The 19,901-nt window shown below is 53.6% G+C and overlaps 1 protein-coding gene across 1 annotated transcript; it reads right to left on the bottom strand.

Annotated features, from left to right (window-relative positions):
• Window positions 1-2,473: 2,473 nt before the first annotated feature.
• FGD2 (FYVE, RhoGEF and PH domain containing 2) lies at window positions 2,474-19,832 on the bottom strand. Its single transcript, XM_014605474.3, has 16 exons — window positions 19,586-19,832; window positions 15,849-16,197; window positions 14,235-14,315; window positions 13,491-13,639; window positions 12,292-12,448; window positions 11,978-12,116; window positions 10,915-10,973; window positions 9,925-10,071; window positions 9,105-9,197; window positions 8,367-8,446; window positions 8,248-8,278; window positions 7,620-7,712; window positions 7,111-7,242; window positions 6,606-6,752; window positions 4,194-4,334; window positions 2,474-4,001 (listed from the first exon to the last, which is right to left on the bottom strand). The coding sequence occupies exons 1-16, from the start codon at window positions 19,639-19,641 to the stop codon at window positions 3,765-3,767; spliced, it is 2,091 nt and encodes a 696-aa protein (XP_014460960.1). The 5' UTR covers window positions 19,642-19,832; the 3' UTR covers window positions 2,474-3,764.
• Window positions 19,833-19,901: the final 69 nt, after the last annotated feature.

The raw sequence follows: 19,901 nt of genomic DNA, 5'->3' as shown, positions 1-19,901 counted from the left end.
GTTATGCCCTGCACCAACAACCCTTGCCTTTCCTTCTCCTGGTCCCTGTTGGATGACCTCTGCCTCTCCAACAGAGCTCAGGGGCTGGATCCCCCCCGCTCCATGCTGCAAGGCAGGGCAGCAGGTGGAGACACAAGGCCTTACAGAGCATCCGCTCCAGGGACAGGGCTCCCTACAGAGCCATGCATGGCTCGGCTTGTGCTGGGCCATAGCAAACAAAGCCCAGAGCCGAACGGGGTTTGGACCCAGGCTTTGCTTTGGACCCATCTTTGCTCCGGCTGCAGCACTGGCTTGGAGCTCAGATTGGATGAGCCACTGCCTTGCTCTCCCTCTGCAGCCCTCCAGCCATTTACGGCTCAATCAGCGCAGCCTGCTCGTGTCCCACCCTCTGGGGACCCCTGCATTGGCTCGGGGCCGCGATCAATGCCCGGTGGCGGGGAAGCAATGGGAACACAGAGCGCAAAGAGCGGGTCAGACGGATAGCCGTAAAAATAGAAACCAGCTGACCTTTAACCCAGAAGCGATCTCTCAAGTTTACTATCCCGGGGTAAACAGGAAGTCTATTATTAGGTGGCCCATTCATGAGCTGGCTCAAAACAGCCCGGCAATGTGAGCTTGTTTTGTTCCTTTCTGACACGGTGATGCCGGGCAGGAAGGATGTGAGAGGAGATGCTCCATCCAGACTTCCCCTGCCCCCCGCCCCACTGCGGCCAAGAGGGCTTTGCCAGGGCTCGCCAGGGGCTGGTGCGGCCCGCAGGGTTGTGGGGTCCCCGTGGGGGAAGCACCAGGTGCAGAGGTGGATGAAGGGGGCAGCGAGGGCATGTGGGATGCAGGACCCGGCACAGAGGAGCAGGTGCCCGAGATGATGGGGACTCACGTGCCATGGGGCAAGGGCAGTCTGCCCGGGCCTCAGACCCCGACCGTCCTCTGGCCAAGCTGTGCATGTGCATTGGGCTCTGCAGCCTGGGGCTTTGTGGCAAGGTGCAGGGTGGCCTCCGTGGCTGGGGCGTCCTCGAACACCCTACCCGGGCAGTCGGGAAGCACCAAGTGATCAATCCCTGCGAGGGTCACATTGGAAAGCATCCAGTCCTGCACAGCACAGGAGCTGCAGCCTGCTTCAGCCTGGCCCTTTGGCACCATCTGCCCTTGGCCCTGGAAACAAAGGTGCTGGCTCCTCGCCTGGCCCCAGCCTGCTCTGCTTCCTGTCCTGTGCTGCCACCCAGTGCCGAGAAGGCCCATCGCAGTGCTGGCACCCACACAAGTGTCTCTCCAGAGCCCCCATTTCTCACCCACCCCTCCCTTATGCCAGGTTGGCATCTCCTACAACGCTGACCTGGTGCCAGCTGGGGGGTGAGGGGGCAGGAAAAGCCACGTCACACCTCGATCCTGCTGGGGCTCCCTGCTATAATCACACCCCAGCCCAAATTCCCTTGGGGAGGGTCTTTAAAGTCGCCGCCTGCCCCATCACGTCCCACTGCAAGAGTGGGAAAATGGGGAAAGGCTACTGAGTAGGGAGCCCGTTCCTCCTCCTTGCAGATCCTTAGGGCAGCATTTCCTGCTCTCTTAAGCCTCTCCTCTGCCTTGATGCCTCCGAAACATCTCGTTACTGGTGCGGCACCCACCTACCGGTAGCTCATCTTCCTGCTACCGGGGGCTTCTCCTCTTGGAAGTGCCCCCCTTGCTGCCCATCACCGCACACTACAGCTCTGAGCTCTCTAAGGCTGGGACTTTCTCTCTCTGCCCCAGGTACATACAGCAAAGCACCAGTTGACTGGAGTCAAGGGGCACAAGCCTACTAAATATGAGACAACGATGGTAGTGTTGAAGTGATGTTGAGGCTTGAAGGAGGACACTGTGATAGCAGGCTTACATGCCAACCATACAAATATCACCCATGAATTGTTGCCTCACGACAATGATGACATTAGCTTGGTGCTGAAAGAAAAATCACCTATTTTTTTTTGCCCACTGCACTGCACAGGGGAAGGCTGGTACACCCAATCAGCCCTGGGTACAGGGGCTCTGCTGGCCCTCTGCAAGTTGCAGGCTCGGACACCAGAGGATGCCAAAAACCAGGGCAGAGGTGCACTGGGCAAGGTCCTATTGCTGGGAGAGCAGGGGGAACTGCAGGCTGGGACTGAGTGACCTGGCAGTGATGTGGGATCTCAGGCCCACGGCTGTGTCAGCAGTGCATGCAGAGCACAGCGGGGAACCAGCAACACGACCTGTGGAAACAGTTGGCCAGGAAAAGAGAGGGTTGGCAGAGCTGTGAGGTCTCCAAACCAGTGGTGCAACTAGGTCCTGTGAGGTGCATGGTCAGGGTAAGTCTCCTGAGCCAGGCTGATGCAGCTTGACAGCCACGGGTTGTTGAAAGCACTTGCCTGTGCTATGGATAGCATGACGGAGCAGCATGGGAACAGCACCTGACCGAGCTCAGAAAGCTCACTGAGAAAGCAACTGGTAAGATACAGGCTTCAACAAACCTCTGTATTTCAGTGATGGACCCAGTGTATCCGGATTGATCGCAAGGCCACATTAACAAAGTTTAAGCCCCCGCCAATAAAGCACAAGGCAGTGTGGACAGGAGCCAGGTGGAGCAGAACAGCTGGGTGTCAGTGCCCCCTGGCGCCACCCGGCAGGAACAGCACCCATCTACTCCACCCCAAAGCAAGCGGTGCAAGGTGGTGGCCGTGTTAAGCAGCTCACAGGGGAACCTTCTGGCACTCCCCTTTGCCCCATCTCTCTTCACTCCCTCCTCCTCCAGCTATGCATCCAGTCTCTTCCCCTCTTTAGGCTGCACCTCCACTGACAGCCTCCAGGTCTGCTTCCCCCACATCCCTTTGCCCCTCTCCTCCCCTGCACAAGCCCCAGGACTGACCAGTGTTGCTTTGGGGATCTATATCCCACCAGCCCAACCTAGACTGCAAATAGCACCTTCCCCGCACCTTCTGACCCCAAACCCAGCTCCAGCCCCGACTCCCATCTTCCATTTGTGCCAGAGGGCTCCAGGCTGCATCTGAGGACAAAAGCAGTAAACAAGAGAGAACTCCTCGCAGTTAAATGAAGGCCAAATATTTTTCACGAACTCCAGGCTTTGCAAGGCTTGTTCTGCGCCTAGAGACAGCGAAGACAGGATGGGATGGTGGCAGAGGCTGCACTAGCTCTGCCTGGGATAAACTTCAAAGCGATGTACACATATTTCAGTGTTCCCATGGAGCATGACAGGGCTTGGCAACCTTTGGCCACTGTGGGCCACAGCCCAAGACCTGGCTCCCTGCCACAGACTGCAAATGTCTGCCTCCCAGAGCTCCCAAGCTGCCCGCACTTGCTTTCACCACTGCTCCCCAGCCCCTGTGCAGGGGGGAAATGCAAGCATGAGAGTAGCAGGGAAGGAGAGAGGATGCTAGAGGGGATGGGCAGCTTGGCACAGCTGTGGGCCGCCTGATCCCCTGCAATGCCCTAGGGCAATCTGGATCTTCAAAGACTGGATCCAACCTCATGAGCCAGATCTAGCCTGTAGGCTGGAGGTTGCCAACCTTTGGTCTAGAGGCAGGAGGGTGGGGGGCATGGCACAGAAGGCTCAAGTGACTTGTCCAAGGTTACAGCACAAGTTGTAGGGCGGGGGGGGAACACCTAGGTCTCTGGAGCTTCCACCCCCTTGCTATAACCACCAGACAGCCTTGCACTTTGGAGTGAAGGACAGGAGGCATCTAGGGACAGTATCAGAAGTCATTAGTTCATAACATGACTCCCAAGAGCTTCAGTCACTCCACTTCATCAAACGAGTCATCATCCTCCTCATCCTCGCCAAGAGTCCAAGTGTTGCCTCTGGCTGACTCTTTTATGATTTGCATCCACCGCTGCTTCAGCTCCTCTGTCTCAGCTGCCAGCATGTAGGACTGCTTGGACTGGGTCAGCTGAAAGAGGTGGCGCGAGTCGCCCTGGGACAGGTCCTTCACCTGGTAGCCCAGCAGGGGGATGGAGGTGTGAGCCCTGACGTCCTGGAAGGGAAGGGAGAACAGGCAGAAGCTGAAGCTCCTCAGCAGGAGTCTTTCCTCTTCCCTTCAGTGCAGACAGCATCTCGGGATGCAACAACCTGGCCCTGCAAGCTGATGCAGGATTCTGCTGCATGGCTGGAGCTGGTCCCTGCAGAAGCCCCCTTCATTGCAACAGGGGATTGAGCCATCACCTACCTGAGGGGCTGCATAAATGTACAGCACGAGGGGGTCGTCCTGTGGGATCACAAACCAGCCCCGCATGCCCTTCCCACTCTTGTCCACCAGCTGCAAGAAGCTGCACATCAGGCTGCGCCCAGAGATTTCTGCAGATTCTTTCTGCCAAGAAAACAGATAAGCAAGTCCTCTGTGCACACGGGGAGCCAGGTTCCACAGGGGCTGCCTACGGTCTAATCCACTGTGGGGCTTGCTGGATCTCACAGAGGAAAGGTGCTGTTCCTGGTGGTGGTACCCTCAAGCACACTCTGCTGTTCTAGGGGAATGGCCTCTTGGACTGAGAGGGCAGCCAATGCCATGGACAGGCTCATTAGCTTGGAGCAAATAGCAGGTTCACTGGCATTCTCGCTCAGTCCTGTAGAAGTAGCTATCCTGCTTCTGGGCCAGGAGGCAGCCCGTGGGGAGCAATGCAGTGCAACTGAGAGCACCGTTACTGGTTATCAAGTGGACAGTCTGAGTTCACAGGTTATAAAGATTTAGGAGGGCTATAAATCTGCTGTTCCTGCTTTGCAGCAGGAAGCAGCAGCCCCATAGACACTTTAATGCTCAGCTAAAGTCACCTATCACATTCCTTGCACCATTCACATACTTACTTCCTTACTGTGCATATGCACACGTGTATATCCATGCATCAATGTCTGTGCATGTGCTCACTGAAGTGTGTATCCATGGGTAGTTGGGTTGATCTGTGTGCACACAACACTGACACTCGTGAGTGTTAATGCCTGTGCATAGATATGTACTGGTGTGCCCACATACATTGATGCCTCTGCATATAGTATGTGCATTATCATGTCTGTGCTTATGGTCATGTATGAAGTTTATCAAAGCCCACATAGAGGCACATCTGATGTGTCCATGTAGGTGGATGTCTATATCTATGCTTGTGTCGGTCCACACATACCCAGCTCTCCAGGTTTGTCCACATTTACCCATGCATAAGCTGGTATGCATACATGGCGCTCCTGTGTGCTGATGTTCACATGTGTGCGCATGTCTGTGTGCATAGATATGGCATGTGTGTCAACTTTTGTGTGTCCAGTGGTGGGCATGGAGGGTTTTCCTGCTCCAGTTCAGCACCATGGACAGGCGCCCTCCTTTCTGGGAAGTCACAGGGGAAGGTGCCGCAGGCAGGAGCCCCGGGGCGGGGCAGGGAGCCAGCCCCGCTAATAGAGGATGAGAACATGGGGGCAATTTCAATGCACTCAATGACCAGCAAGTGAAGGCAGTGCCAGGGACAAGCAAGGACAATGGTTCCAGGGGGAGAAAACCACCATCCCTTCCCCACCACGGGACCCTTCCACATGGAGCTCTTCCAACACCAGCCCCATCATGGATTTCTAACCCAGGACTCCCAGAGGCAGAGCCACTGTCCTGTGAAATTTGCTCCCGTTCCATGAGCTGCACCTGTGACAACACCACCCACCCCCTGCTCCTCTCTGGCACTTGGTGTCTGAGCACCCCAAGGCACTCTGCAGCCACCCATGATCTACTGTTGGTTGATATTAATGCCAGGGTAACGGAGACTGGAGAGGAAAAGGGCCTGATTTAGAGAGATGAACACCCTCAACTAACTCTCACTGCCTCAAATGGAAACTATGGGTGTTCATCCCCTCCTGCCAGAAGTGATGTGCCTGAGGTCATTGGCAAATTAGTGGCAGAGTTAGGACGAAAGCCCAGGTCTCTATGCTCTGAGGATGAACCAGTGCTGTCCCCCACCCCTGGCAGGAAGGAAGAGGTGGGGTGATTGGTGGGTCAAGCATTCATGATACAAGCAATGTAAATGCAGGCCCTGGCTCCTGGATCTGTGGGCAGACACAGACAATGAAGCAGCTCGCGCTCAGAGAGGGGATCTCAGAGGCAAAAGCCAACTCTCCAACTGGTGTCTGGGTATGTTTATGCCATGTCCACAGCCCGCTTGGAGAAGGCGTGCTGTCCACCCACTCCCCTTCACACACACCAAGACAGTGAAGCCACTCTGGGATACCCTCACTGCCCTTCATCAGCCCTCTGCTTCCTGTAAGCTTGGGACTGGCCATGTGAATGTCCTGGGAATGGCTTCACGAGGGCACTTCTGGGCATGCTGTGTGCAGGAGGGAGTGGGGGCATGTTGGGTGGTGCCCCCTAGAAGCACTAGGGATACAGTGGCCACATGAGCCTGGCAGTAGCAGATGGGGGGCAGCAGCCCAGTGGGAGTCCAGAAAGGCTGGTTACTGTGCGCCTGAGGGCAGAAGTCACATGTGTCATGCTGCTGCCTTCAGTTGTGAGACAGGTCACGAAGGGAGAGGGTTGGAGCAGGACAGAAGCAGCAGAAGACCTCAGAGATGGAGGGAGGCAGGGGCAAGGGACAGAGAGAACTCGCTGTGATCTCACCTCCAGGATGCTCTTCTGCTTCCCCTCCCGCTCCTCAGGTAGCAGGTGCCCCGTCAGAAAGACGTAACACACCTGGCAGACGCGATGTATGCGATTCGGGTCATACTGAAGCTCAGCTTTGTAGTCAGAACACCGACCACACACCACCTGTCCCCAAGACAGGCCCTGGTCAGGCAAGGACAGGGCAAGGGGCCCTGACAGATACTTGGAGAGGGGCAAAGGAGTCGCCTCTCTCCCCACAACATGGGTAGCAGAGCAGGAGAGGATTTATTTGGCCCTGAGGGAGCTCAACTCTTGCCCAAGTATGGCTGCAGCAGCCCCAACCCCTGGGATGGAGCACAGGGGATCTCCTTCCTCCTGCTCACCCCCCTCCACAAGTGCTTTTTTCCCTTCAGAAAGCCCTTGCAGACAAGCTGCTGCTCTGTGCTGGGGGATGGGGCGGAAGACTGCCTGCACCCCCTGGGCTGGGCCTGGCAAGAAGGCAGGGGGAAAGGGGGCTACTCACATAGCCACAGGCCCGGCAGTGGTGCCTTCTGCGTGTGATAGCGTTGAACGGCTCCTTGCAGCGCATGCACATGGTCACCAGCTTGTCCCGCACCCACTGCGGGGCTCGCCGGCCCAGCTCCTCTGTCTTGTACTGTGTGGGGTGGGGGACAGGAGAGAACAGGGCACCATCACCTCAGCTGCTGTCTCCACGGCAAAGAAGCCAGGGCTTGGCAGTCATATCTATACAGGGGACTCCATCGAGGCTGCTGGATGAAGCTCATAGCCTGTGCTCCCTACTGACACTGCCTGGGCTCTCCCCAGTCCTGCCCTGTATTCAGCCATCATCAAAAAACCTGCTGACTTCTTTCCCCACATGCCACCCTGTCTTTGTTCCAGGCTACCCATTCCTCATCTTGACCCTCCCCACCCCAGGCCTAGGGGCCTAGGTGTGAAAGGATTCACCCAGAGCCTCAGAGTGGGAGACAGTGACAGGAGGAAGGGTGGGGGAGTGGGGTGGGGGCAGATTACACTGAAGTCCTGGGCCTCCACGTCGAGTCCATGAACTGCCGTCTTGAAGCTCTCATTCCGCTTTTCATTCTTGTCAATGGCATCCTGGAAGGCCTGAGGAACAAAGGGAGGCTCAAAGGTGAGGGGAAGGCCTGTCATGGCCTGTCCCAAGTGGAGCTCCTGGCCTTAAGTGGCTGGTTGCAGTCTAGTTTCCTGCAAAGCCATGAATTCTGCCTCTGTTTCTGGCCCAGAGGCTATAACACCAAGGAGCCACAGACACATACTGTATCCTCAGACTTGTCCCCCTGGCTACACAGACCTTGTAGCAGGGACCTGCACTACATGTATGCTTGTGAGGCAGACTCCTGCTCACACTATGTGTGACACCAGCACAGCCACAGCACCTTGTGGACACAAAGGAGCAGTCAGCGCAAGTGGGTCCTCAACCCACAGCCACTTCTGCTGGCCCAGACAGCAACTTGGACCAAGACCTCAGACACTGCCCTGCTGCTGTGGACTGGCCCTTCCCACTGCACCAGGGGGCTGGAATGCTTTCTTGGGCCAACACTGGAAAACTCCAGGACACAGATCCACCCCTCACTCCATGGTTCCTGCAAGCTATGTTCAAAAAGCCTATGGCTTGCCGTACCTTTATCCAGGCATTCATCTCCTCTCGCGACCTGTGCAGAGTGGGGACACAGGCGTTAGAGAACAGGCCTTCAGCTACTCTGTTGCAGCTGGAGAGGAGGGGACAACTCACTTCCTTACCTGGCTTGCAATTCCAGTGTCCGCTGCTTCCCGGAGACCAGAAAGGTGTGGGGGAATTCTGCATCATTCAATGCCCGGATCTGAAAACCCAGAGAGGGAAACAAGCCTGAGCCTGAGCTATAACAAGCCTCTAGGAGACCACACTGCTGGGAAAAGTAAGCCATCCTGGTTGCTGTGTGTAACAAGGGATAAGTACAGGGAGCTCTACTGGGACGCATGACCTGTGCCCCGCCATGGATGTTGGTGCCTGGGTTTCACAGGACAACTCCGGCTCTGATACTAGGCTAAGTGGGGTCAGGTTTACTCAGCAACTGAACAGACTTGAAAGAGGAAACACCTCTACCCTCAGTGGGTCAGTAGATGGCGCTCTGCCCTCTCCTACGGCCTTCCCTAGTCTGTCGCGCTGCTGAAGGTGCCGTTTTTGGGGTGAGTCGCCAACTCTGAGCTCCAACCATCTCCCCAGGCAGTCGTCACACGAATCAGTGCATTAGACCTTTGGCCCAGGCCCCATCTCATTCCACCTCCCTAAAACTCTTCCCACAGTTTCCACTGAACACAGCCTCCTTCTTCTCCTCTTGTCCTAACCTGCCACAAAGTGTTGCTGTGTCCAGCTGAGCAGCAGCTGCCTTCCACCCCAGAAGTGGCTGCATTTGTGGTGCTCAGTGAAACCCAGTGTGGGGGAACAGATGCCCCTGGCACAAACCTAAGTGACAGCAGGGAACACGGGAGTTCTCTGACCTTCATGCCGTCCACGTCGATCCGCATGTGTACCTGGAATTCAGCCCCAACCTGGATGACCTTCTGCACGCAGTACAGCAACATGTTGTTGAACTGAGTGAGAGGAAGCCAGTGTGAGCAGTGGGACAGGAAACACAGCCCAGGCATGCTGGCCATGGACAGGAGCTATCCCAAAGCATGTGTCCCACAAACCTGAGCTTAGCAGCATGGGCTCTGGACCTATTGGTAACAAAGCTGAGATTTCCTACAGATCCCATGGGAGTTAGGTGCCCAAATCCCACTGAGAACAAAAGGTGAATGAGGGCCAAATGCCCTTAGGCTCCTTTGAAAATATTCCACCCGTATAGCTAACCCCTTTCTACCCTTCCCACTCGCAACAAAGACAAAGGATTTCCAAATTACTTCTTTAGCAAATCTGGTGGCAACCACAGTGACCCAAAGGTTACCCAGAGTTAATGTACTCTGGAAACAAGGGGGCTAGTTCTCCAGCCTCCCCTTCTAGCACCTTACATGGGGACATCCTGGATGTTAAATGCTCACACAGACCAGAATGCTCCATGCACCCATGTTCCACCAGTGTCAAAGGCAATGCAGGGACTATGGCACTGGGAACACAACACTCAAGAGTCTCCAGCCGAGCTAGCCAGTGAGCTCTGCTAAGACACCAGGGCTTTCTAATCTTTCTTTCCCCCACCGTTTCTGTCCTCCCCTATTGATCCTCCAGGAACAACCTGCTGCTTCTCAGTGCTACATAATGCCCTATTCCTCTCCTTCCAGCCACCCCAGCCTTCCCTGCCTGGTGCATCCACCATCTTCTCACCAGGAAGAGATACTTGTCTGATGTGGTGTTATTACGGAAGGAGATTTTGTGGATGGGCCCCTCTTTAATGAGCTCATTGGAAGGGTCAACAATATCATCTTCCAGTCCCAGTCTCTGATACACCTCCCAGAGGTTCTGGAGACGTTCCTGGGGAGACAGAAATGGAGGAGTATGAGGCAGGGGAAACCCAGCTGGCTGATCCATGAGGTCTGAGAACAGTGATTCTCAGCCAAGCTGCTGCAGCATCCTATGGGCCTGGGCAATCCTTTTAAGGGTCCCACAGGGTGCTGGACAATATTAGCACTGTGAGGTGTGCAAACAACTGCACACAATTCACAACATAAACCCAGAGGTTTCAAACAGGAATCCAATGTTAAAACCATTCTCAGTTCTTTGAAACAAAAGAATTGCCATAGTATTTTTCTGTAGTCAAAAAAACTGAGAGCTGGCATTTTCTGAGAGGTCCCTCGAGTCTAAGAAGGGGCATCTCCAGTCTAAATAGGTTAAGATCGTCTAGAACTAGACTGGGATTCTCCTTCACTTCAAACAGGGGACTCCAGCCCAGTCCAGACCAGACAAAACAGGATTTCACCCTCCCATTCTGGAAGACGGCCATTTGTTCTAGGGAAGGAACCGGCTGCATTTTCATGCACCGGCACATCTGTCTTAGATCCCAGATCAAGATGGTGTCTCTTTCGCAGTGGACAGGGGCAGCGTTCCCTCCAAGCTGTGTGGCGTGTGTGGCATGAATGGGCCTGCAGCATGAATGGGCCTGCGCAGCCGTGCATGCCGCACAGCTTAGAGGGAACGCTGGACAGGGGTCCTCAGGCAGTAAGTTCCACTTATTGGCTTATGATGTACCTAGGCTGGGCTGGGATTGCTCTTTCCTAACCTGTTCCCTCCCCAGACACTGCAGGCCTGCTCCAGGCTGTGGGAATCAGGTGCACCTGCAACAGAAACTAGAAGCAATAAGGCAGATCTGGCACTCACCATTTCCGCAATGGCTGCATTTGAGTGTTTGGCTGCAGAGAAAATCATTTCCAGGGCTTCTGCAAGGGGAAGAGAAAGGGAACCGAAGACTGAGCTTCTTCCCAGACTCCACTCAGGAAGGCACCTTTCATGTGACCTTCCTAAGCTTTTAAGAACAGTGTAATGGAGGGGCTGGTAGCATGTCTGAGTCACCACTTCTGTCTACTGGATGGAGCCAGGACCGTTCAACCGGGCATCATAAACCCAGTTCTGCTAACAGAAAGTCTCATTTAGACCACATGATAGAGGCCAATGCTTCTGGAGCAAGGAGGGCTCAGATTTAGTGCAGCTCTGGTTGAGGGATGGAGTGGGTGTGGTGTGCAGGGCAGGAAGGCTGCTGGTGGAGGAATATTTCTGATTCTGGCCCCAGTGGAAATCTGTGAGGGTAACTTGTAGACATACCCTTCCTCCCCCTGCTGAGGACCCCTCTCACTGGATCTCTCACATGGTAATGCTAAGTGCTCAGCACCATCTAGCCATGGGCCCGAGGAGTCTTAAACCCTTGAATACCCAGCATAAAGCATATCAGAGCAGACACCATGCAGCTGAAGAGAACTGCACCAACCTGATAATAGCACTTTCAGCAGCCAAATGTTGGTCCTAGTCACTAGATCCTGGTGAGAAGGGTCCAGTAAAGCAGGTCTCACCTATTTTCTGATTCTCCATTTCCTTGCTACAGTGACCAAGGCAAATGACAAGCCTTTTCGAGTCAGTCAGAGGACTGGACTCAGCATTGCATCTAATGAGCCCCTGGTCAGAGTTGCTCGTTTCCAGAAAAATTCCCTGTAGTTTTCCTGCAGTGTTGCACCCTACACCTGAGGATCTCCCAGTGCATGGCGAAGGCAAATAAATATTCTTATCCCTATTTCATCCGCTTGAGTGACTTGACCAAGGTCACAAAGCAAAGCACTGGCAGAGTTGGTAAGAAAGTGATGCCTCTCTATCCCTTACTATAAAACCATGCCACTTACTTCAGACGCACCCCATTTCCTCCCTCCCAGACAGAAAATACAGGAGCTCTTACTCTCTGCATCAGCCCTGTCTGGTGACTCAGGAGGTAATTTTCGGACATAATCCTTTAGCAAGAGCTCGTAGCGTGGGATCCTCTGCACTGGCTCCAGCATGTGGTGCTGCAGGGTTAGGCTAGCACACACTTCCCGTTTCTGGAGAGGGACATCAAAAAAACAGAAAGAGAAAGGGGATGGTGAGGGACTGCAAGTTACTCCAGACACCTTGCTGTCCTCAGGCCTGGGAGCAGCCAGCTGAGCATGGAGGTCAGTAAAGGCTGCTGGCATTTGGCACCTTCCCAGACCAGGACTACATGACCTGGAGCATCACCTGAATGTCTGCAATTAGCTCCTGGAACGGCGGGGACTTCTCTGACCATGTCGCGATCAGCTCCACCGCCTTGTCGAAGTTCTTGACGTACTCGCCGTACATCTTAAGGAATGGCGCTAGCTTCTGGATGACATCCCCGATGCGGGGGTTGGAGCTCCTGCAGGTGGGAAGTGGGAGATTAGGATCATACCACATCCTCCCAGGACCAGCTGAGCAGGGCATGAAGGCAGCCCAGGGACACTGAATGGATTCATAAATTCATCTCTTAGGGGCAGCCTTTGGTACAAGGTCAAAGCAAAGCTCAGACTCACACCTCTGGGGCCATAGCAACAGATCTGCTTTGCTACTACCCTGCTGTCTGGGATGTGGCTGTGGGAAGTAGAGCATGACATTCCTGGAGCACTGGCCTAGGCTGGTAGTGCCTGAGTGTGGTCATGGTTTCAAAGCTACTTGGTAGCATCTGGGAAAGGAGTTGGTAGCAACTGTTTAGTTTCTGGGGAAAAGTGCCCATGTCACCAAAACCCTACCAGTGCTGGCACTGGACAGGATAACGGACTAGCAGTCAGGAGATGCCCTGGGTCTTCTATGGGTTCACTGTGTGGCCTGAGGTAAGTTACTTTCTGGTCCTCTCTCTCTGTGCCTCAGTTTCCCAAGCCTCTTTTATACAGTCTCAGTCAAGCTGCTAAGAGTAAAAGGGCCTTAGAGACTAAACTGCCCTCTCATTACTAGTACAGTACATCCTAATAGGGCACAGACAAGGACGGCTGAGCTCCTATGAGAGGTGTGGGTGTGTGTGGGCATGTAAAACACGGCCACTCTCCATGCTGTATGCTGTCTGTGGGACTTTACTCCCCCACCGCTGCCAACACAACACTTTCCACTGTATTCAAAAATTGAAAATTATTGCTGAGTAACTGCATGGAGGATGAAATGTTAACTTGGCTGCCCACATTCATGAGGAAGGTTCCAGTTCCCTTACACTGCACAGCACTCTGACATTTGAAGTCTTGCTTAAGTGAGAGAAGGGCATGTTCAGCATACCCTTAAGGCAATTCAGATTTATGCTCAAAGTGTCTTGCCAGAGTACACAGACTTGCAGAGCTCTGTGGGCTTACCTGTTAGACCCCATTGTAAGACTAATTTTGCAAGTGTTTTATTCTAGGAAAAGAACCCAGGAGCCCTGGCTCTTCAAAACTCACCACTCTGCCATGCGTTTCTGCAGCTCTGGCAGAAAGAACAGGGCATGGAATTGGTAAATGGAGGAGATGTTGGAGAAGATCATTTTTACCACATCTTCTGGGACTGACTTCCCACTTCTGGCCTCCTTCAACAGCTCTGTAAAAAACACCTGGGAAGAAACATTGCCAAAATGTCAGTGCTGGAAAGCGTATGTCCCTGATGCTCCTTATAGCCTGGATTCCTGAGGTGAGGAGGCTTTGCCTTGCAGAGGAATGGGACTCAAAAGATTCCCTTAAAGAGAAGCAGGGAATAAGGCCTGGCAAAACAGCACTATGGCAAAGGCCAACAGCACCTAAGTTTCTCACAGAAAGTCCTAGGTCCATCATAAATAGGAAGGGAGGAACAAGCTGAAGGGGCTGGGGTGACAAGGATGAAGGGATATTTTAAGGAGTAATAAGATTTTCTGAAATGGAGACAGAAGCATGTCCTGGAGGGTGATGCTCCCAAAGAGATGTAGAGCTGAGCTAAAACCAAAATGAATCTGATGGGGCGCTTAAGACTTTCCGTGAAAGCGATGGTGGTGAATTGGGGTACTTTTCCATGAAGGGATGAAGGGGCAACCCTGGGTGAACTGTGGGCCAGGTCTTAGCTGTTCTATGTGTAACTGTAAGTCTCCTTATCTCTTTGGGCCTAAATATTAGGTCAAGTGACAGCTAGACCATAGGCTTATTGCTCTCCAGCCCCATCCTAGTCCCTCTGCTGACCTGGTCGAGGAGATGAAGCCGACTGACGTAGGCTTGCTCTGTTTCCAGCAGCTCCAATGCAATTTTCTTTTCTTCTGGGTCCTGTAGGTACAGCAAAGGGAGAAGTGGGTTTGGCCGTGCAGGAAGGAACCCTGGTCATGTGCTCTCTGCACCAAAGCCAGCCTGCTGCAAGCCACTGGAGTGGTCTGAATTCATTCTAGTAACTTTGAGGCAAATAAGGTCCACCCCTTGGCATCCAGTAACCCACATAACTGGCCTGAAACCAAGGCAGTCCTACTCATCAACACTGTAGACAGGCAGGGATGTGAGGGCCTGGTGTGGTGTGACTGACTAATCTAAAATGCCCAAGCTTCCTGTGAACAATGGGTTTGGATCCCAGCTGGGCTGAGGCAGCCTTCCCGAGGAGAGAGCCGGGCATTTTATCTTCAAGGGAATGGGGGCCCTTTGGACAAGGCTTTAAAAAAGCAGCATCCTATTCACACAGGCTAAAGATCTTTTAAAAAGCATGAGGGTCCTTGACCACAGGTCTCCTGTATGCTCAGGGCAGCTGCCTTTCAGCAGTGCTACATAACCTGTGGGACACCTGGAAAAGCAAGGGGCCACAGGAACAAGTGCTATTCCACGTCCAAGTTCTATTCTGTGTCCAAGCTCTTGCCAATGGACTCTCATTCTACTCCCTGCACCTCCCAGGAGATAATACATCACCTGACTTTTTTCCCACAGTGGTTTTCAGACCATTACTGAAGGCTTTATGCTGCCTTCATGATTATCAGCTAAGTGGAATGTGGAGAGAAGGTTCTTATAGTAAATGCATGAAGCAAAACCACATCACTCTCAGTGGATCCTCAGTTCCTTTCTCATCAAACAGCAATGAAGAAGCTGTCACAGGGCTGACCAAGGAAGGATGGGAGGGAGGGCTGGGGGTGAAGAGATCTGGGTTCTCTTTGACTCTTATTGTGTGGCTCCCTTCCCCTCTTTGGGCCTCAGTTCCCCATTGTAACAGAGGTAGTGATACTATAACCTCTAGTGAGGAGATGAGGATTAACTCACTGTGGTCTGTACAGTGCATCGGCAGCTCTTGACTGCAAAGTGCAATAGAAATGCAGCGCCAGCCCCTCCATTACTGTACAGTGGTGCAGCACCGCAGAAGCCAATGCAACCATCCTGGGTTACCCACCCCGAGCTTCTGGCCTGCAGAATGCTGTTATACTAGGGGAACTGACATCCCAATTAATTAGAAGTTGCTCCTGTATAGCACCTTACACCTGAAGGCCTCCAGACAAAGCCCTGGCCCAGCCTGTGGCATCTGGGTCCTTGGAGCATACCAGGGCAGTAGCATGCACTGTTCACTTTTAGGGTGAGATTTCAAGACCACTGACACCTAGAAGCCCCTGCCGGTGTCAGCAGGAACTGTGCATTTCTCAGCAATGTTTGGCCACTTCTCCAGTCACCTCTGTAAGGATCAGGTCCTGGGTTCTGAAAAGATCAGCCTTGCTGAACACAAAATTGGGACTGAGAGAAGGGAAATGGCAGGCCCATGGTTACATAGAGACTTGGGGCAGAAGCCCTGTCTCTGACCAAAGACCCTGAGCTGAGCCTCAAGCATTAAATAACCTGGTTCTTGTCGCCTTCAGAGCCCAATTCGCTGCCTGGCTGGGACTCTACACTCTGCTGCCTCCTCCAGCTGTCCCCCGTTATCTTGTTCCGGAAGGACCTGAGGCACTTGATGCTGAGCCCTTTTTGAGCCTGAGGCAGCTGTGGAATCACTGTCATGTCCTGAGGTGGCTGGAGAGCCCTTGGGAGGAGCTGATGTTCCTCTGGCTCGTGTTCCTGCTCTGCTCCACACTTTCCCATCTTGGTTGAAGCTTTCCCCTCTGCCATGGGTGGCAATGGCAGGGGTGCTCTGGGTTTGGTCTGGGGATGGATCCGATCCTTGCCAGGAGTTCTGTGGGGTTCTGGTGACCTAGGAGCACGAAATCAGCAAAGCAGCCTCATTAGCAAAGCCCCACACCCCGTACAGGTATATTCCCCAACAACCAGCTCCATCTACCTCCGCCTACCTATGGCACCCCACAAACCCATCGGCTGCCTGCCTGTGCCCCCTCCAACCTCCCTTAGAAACCATGCCCTGCTGGCACAGCTCTGAGACCTGTAGAGAGCTCAGCTACTAGGGTCGGGGCCACGATGAAAGATCCAAGGGGGCAGAGCACTGATACAAGGCACACACAATAGCTACTGTCCCTGGGGACCTAGTGATGGCTAGTGCACGTCAAATGAGAAGGCAGAAAAGGTGTTGTTGATTCATCACACGCCCCGAGCAGTCCCTGCTAATACCTAGGCCATCCTGGCTCCATCTTAAAGCTCCTCTCCCCAGCAGGATTCAAAGCATGCTATGCAAACACTTCTCTGCAGGGTAGTTCACCCCTTCCCGTGGGATCCCGGTCCATACTAGCGCAGAGAAAAGGCCTCCACACACCTAGGCTCTCCATCTTCTGAACACACAAGCATATCCATGCTCCACATACTTCTGGTCACATGCAATGCTTCTTCCTGCAGACCCTACATATCTCTTCCTGCAGCTTTCCATAGTTATTAAGCCTTTTGTGAAGAACCCCCTCACTGCAGCACACAGCCATACCTGTACACATCTCGGACAAGCATGTCCTTCCCTTCACACCTCCTCCCCAGGCTGGCAGCAGGGCCATCTTTTACAGAACCACAGAGAATTAAAGCTGTCAAGGACCCAGAGAGAACACCTAGTCTAATGCCCTCCTCTAGGTGCAACTGCCTGTAGCTAAAGCACTGCATGTAAGTGTTTGTCTCTAGGCATCTGCTCCAGGACTTCACTTCCCTCAGAAAGTTCTTCCCAAAATCTAACCTAAATCTCCCACATCACAATGTCCGCCCACCACTTTTAGTCCTGTCCTCTGCAGGCAGAGAACAACTGGTCACTGTCTTCTTCATAACAACCCTGTGTTTAAAGACTGTTACTGAATCCTCCCTCTGGCTTCTCTTCTCTGGACTAAAAAATTGCAGCTCTTCCAACCTTTCCTCATCTGTCTTGTTTTCTAGACCTTTAGTTGTTTTGCTGCTCTCTTCTGTACTCACTCAAATTTGTCCACGTATTTCCTTGCTCCAGCTGGACACAGACCTCCATATGAAACTTCAGCAAAGTTGACAAGACAGAACGAATCCCTGCTGGTGACTTACAGTGAACACTTCTGTTACCGCTTCCCAGCTGGCTATTAGCTTTTTTGCAACAATAACATTGGTGACTTTTATTCAGCTTGTGATTCAATATAACCCCCTTAAATCTTTCCTGCAGTACTGCAGCTGAGCCAGTCATTCCCTGTGTATTTGTGCATTAGACGCTTTCTTCCTAAGCACAGCGCTTTGCACTGATCTTTGTTGAATTTCATGCATGCATGTCAGGGTGCACACACCCACTGCCTCACTGGCAGAACCCCCCTGTGCCTACTTTTGGTCATGCAAATACCCCTTGACTTCCCCTTTCTCTCAGGCACTCATACTAGTATGTATCCTCAGGCACAAACCAAGACAAGCATACACTCTTGCCCAGACACGCATCCTTGTGCACAAACCCCTGGCATGCACAAACTCACGTGCAAGTCCCATGTGCACATCTTTTCACACGTATGTATCCAATGTCCTTGCATCAAGAAACAAAAAGACTTGCCTTTCTCTCTAAGGCAGCTGGTCCCTTTACACTGTTACACCCTGGAGCCTGTGCACACCTAGTGCTGAGCTCAGGAGTGGAACTTCTCCATTTCTGTTTGCACTATGACATGAGCCAGTTCTGCCTAAAGCCCCCTCTTTGTTCCCAAGTCAGAATTGGTATCTGTTTCTAGCTTCCCCATCTTCCAAAGAAGCCACAAATGTCACTTTTATTTCCTTTAACAAAGAGTCTCACAAGCTCAAGATAAACAAAAAATTGCTGCAGCAGCAAATTGGATGAAAAGACCAAGCCAGCTACAATGAGAGAGTAGTTTTTGATCTACGAACCAGCACAGGGGCTCTGTTCCCCTGGGGTAATGTTTGTCACAAAGACCAAGACAATGCATGGGAGGGATGGGAACAAAGCATTTTCTGTTGAAGGGATCTAGTTCTGGAGCAAATTTCCAAAGGGAAAGCAGGCGAATCTGGAGCCTGGATGCCTTAAGGAAGTGCTGCAAAACCTTCCTCTTTGAAACAGATGCCATTCCCTAAGAACAATACTCTTGATGCCAATATGAATTTCCTCATACTCTCTGGACAATGTTTGAAAATTGCAAAGGGAGTCACTAGTTTCAACGTCTTCTTGAAGCCTGGTAGGGACTTGGCTACTGCTATGAGTTGTATGTGGAGTGACCAGATCCTATAGTAATGAGGGGTAGGATAAAGCTTGAAGACACAGAGAAAGATGCAGGCGCTCACCAACCCCTCTGTTGAGACTATTTATGAGTATCAACCCCTCTTTTGAGGCAACAGTGTCACAAATACAGCCTGTGGGCCAAATCCAGTCCACAGAGCTGTTGCATCCAGCTCACTGGGCTATGGCCAGTTGTGGACAGAGATGGGGACATCACCACTGGCAGCACAGCAGGGGCGGGGGGGGGGGGCGTGAGAAGATGAATTGCCATTGACCAAGTCAGACCATAGGTCCATCTTGCCCGATCTCCAGTGTCACACAGCAGCCCACTCTGATCCCAAGAGCGACCAGGGACCTCAGCTGGCGGCTCCTCCACGTCTCTGGTGCACTTCATGGACTCCCCTGACACCTGCCCCTTCTGTGAGCAGAGGGAGGCCCTGACACACGCCCACCTGGAGCACAGCAGGCTGCAGCCCCTTCACCTGCTCCAGAGGTTGCGTCTGCACGACTCCCCGCACCTTTGCATTTACGCACTCCCCGTCCACAGCCCCAGCAAGCCTTGGGATCTCCTGGTCAGCCTCCTCCTAGCCCTTACCAAGCTGGTCATCATCTACTGAGCCAGGAAGGGGACTCCTGGGGGCTGTCTCCCCATCCCCGGTCCATCCAGGTCTCTGGGTGGAGATTCCCCAGCTTTGAGGACCAGTGTGTGAGGTCCAGCGTCCCCCCTCGGTGCCCTCCTTTGGAGCCTCCGACCTCCGTGCCCGTCCCTGTTTTGTGCTATGTTGTCCCCCAAATGCAGCTGATGCCTCAACAGCTCCCTGATCCTAGTTACCGGGGGTCTGCAGGCACGAAGCGTGCGCTACCCCTAGGCGTCAAGCCAGCCCGTGTCACAGGAGCAGGATCACCCAGGGGCTTTTCTGCTGCTCCTCTCCCCCTCGCAGCCCCCGGCCTCTCAGGGCCAGGCTGCCCCGGGGCCCCTTACCTGGGCGCCTCGAAGGCAGCCACCAGCCTGGGCACGACCTCCCGCTGCCCCTTCATGCCGCGGCTCTGGCCGCCCTGCCTGAGGCCGCCCACGCTCCTCCCCTCGGGCAAAAGGGAAGTGCAGGCGGCGGGGCTGGGGCTGGGGCTGAGGCCGGCCCCGCACGTGTCCCGCGGACACGTGGCGGGAGACGCAGCACATGCCGCATCATTCCATCAGCACCCGGCGCATGCGTCCTCCTGCCTATGGCATGGAATGTCCCGTCCCGTCCCCCCCGACAGGATGGTATCGCCCACTACCTCCCCCAAGACTCCCTTCC

This window comes from Alligator mississippiensis, chromosome 14, assembly GCF_030867095.1.
Source record: "Alligator mississippiensis isolate rAllMis1 chromosome 14, rAllMis1, whole genome shotgun sequence".
Lineage (NCBI taxonomy): Eukaryota > Metazoa > Chordata > Crocodylia > Alligatoridae > Alligator > Alligator mississippiensis.
This window is presented reverse-complemented; position numbering and strand designations above follow the sequence as displayed.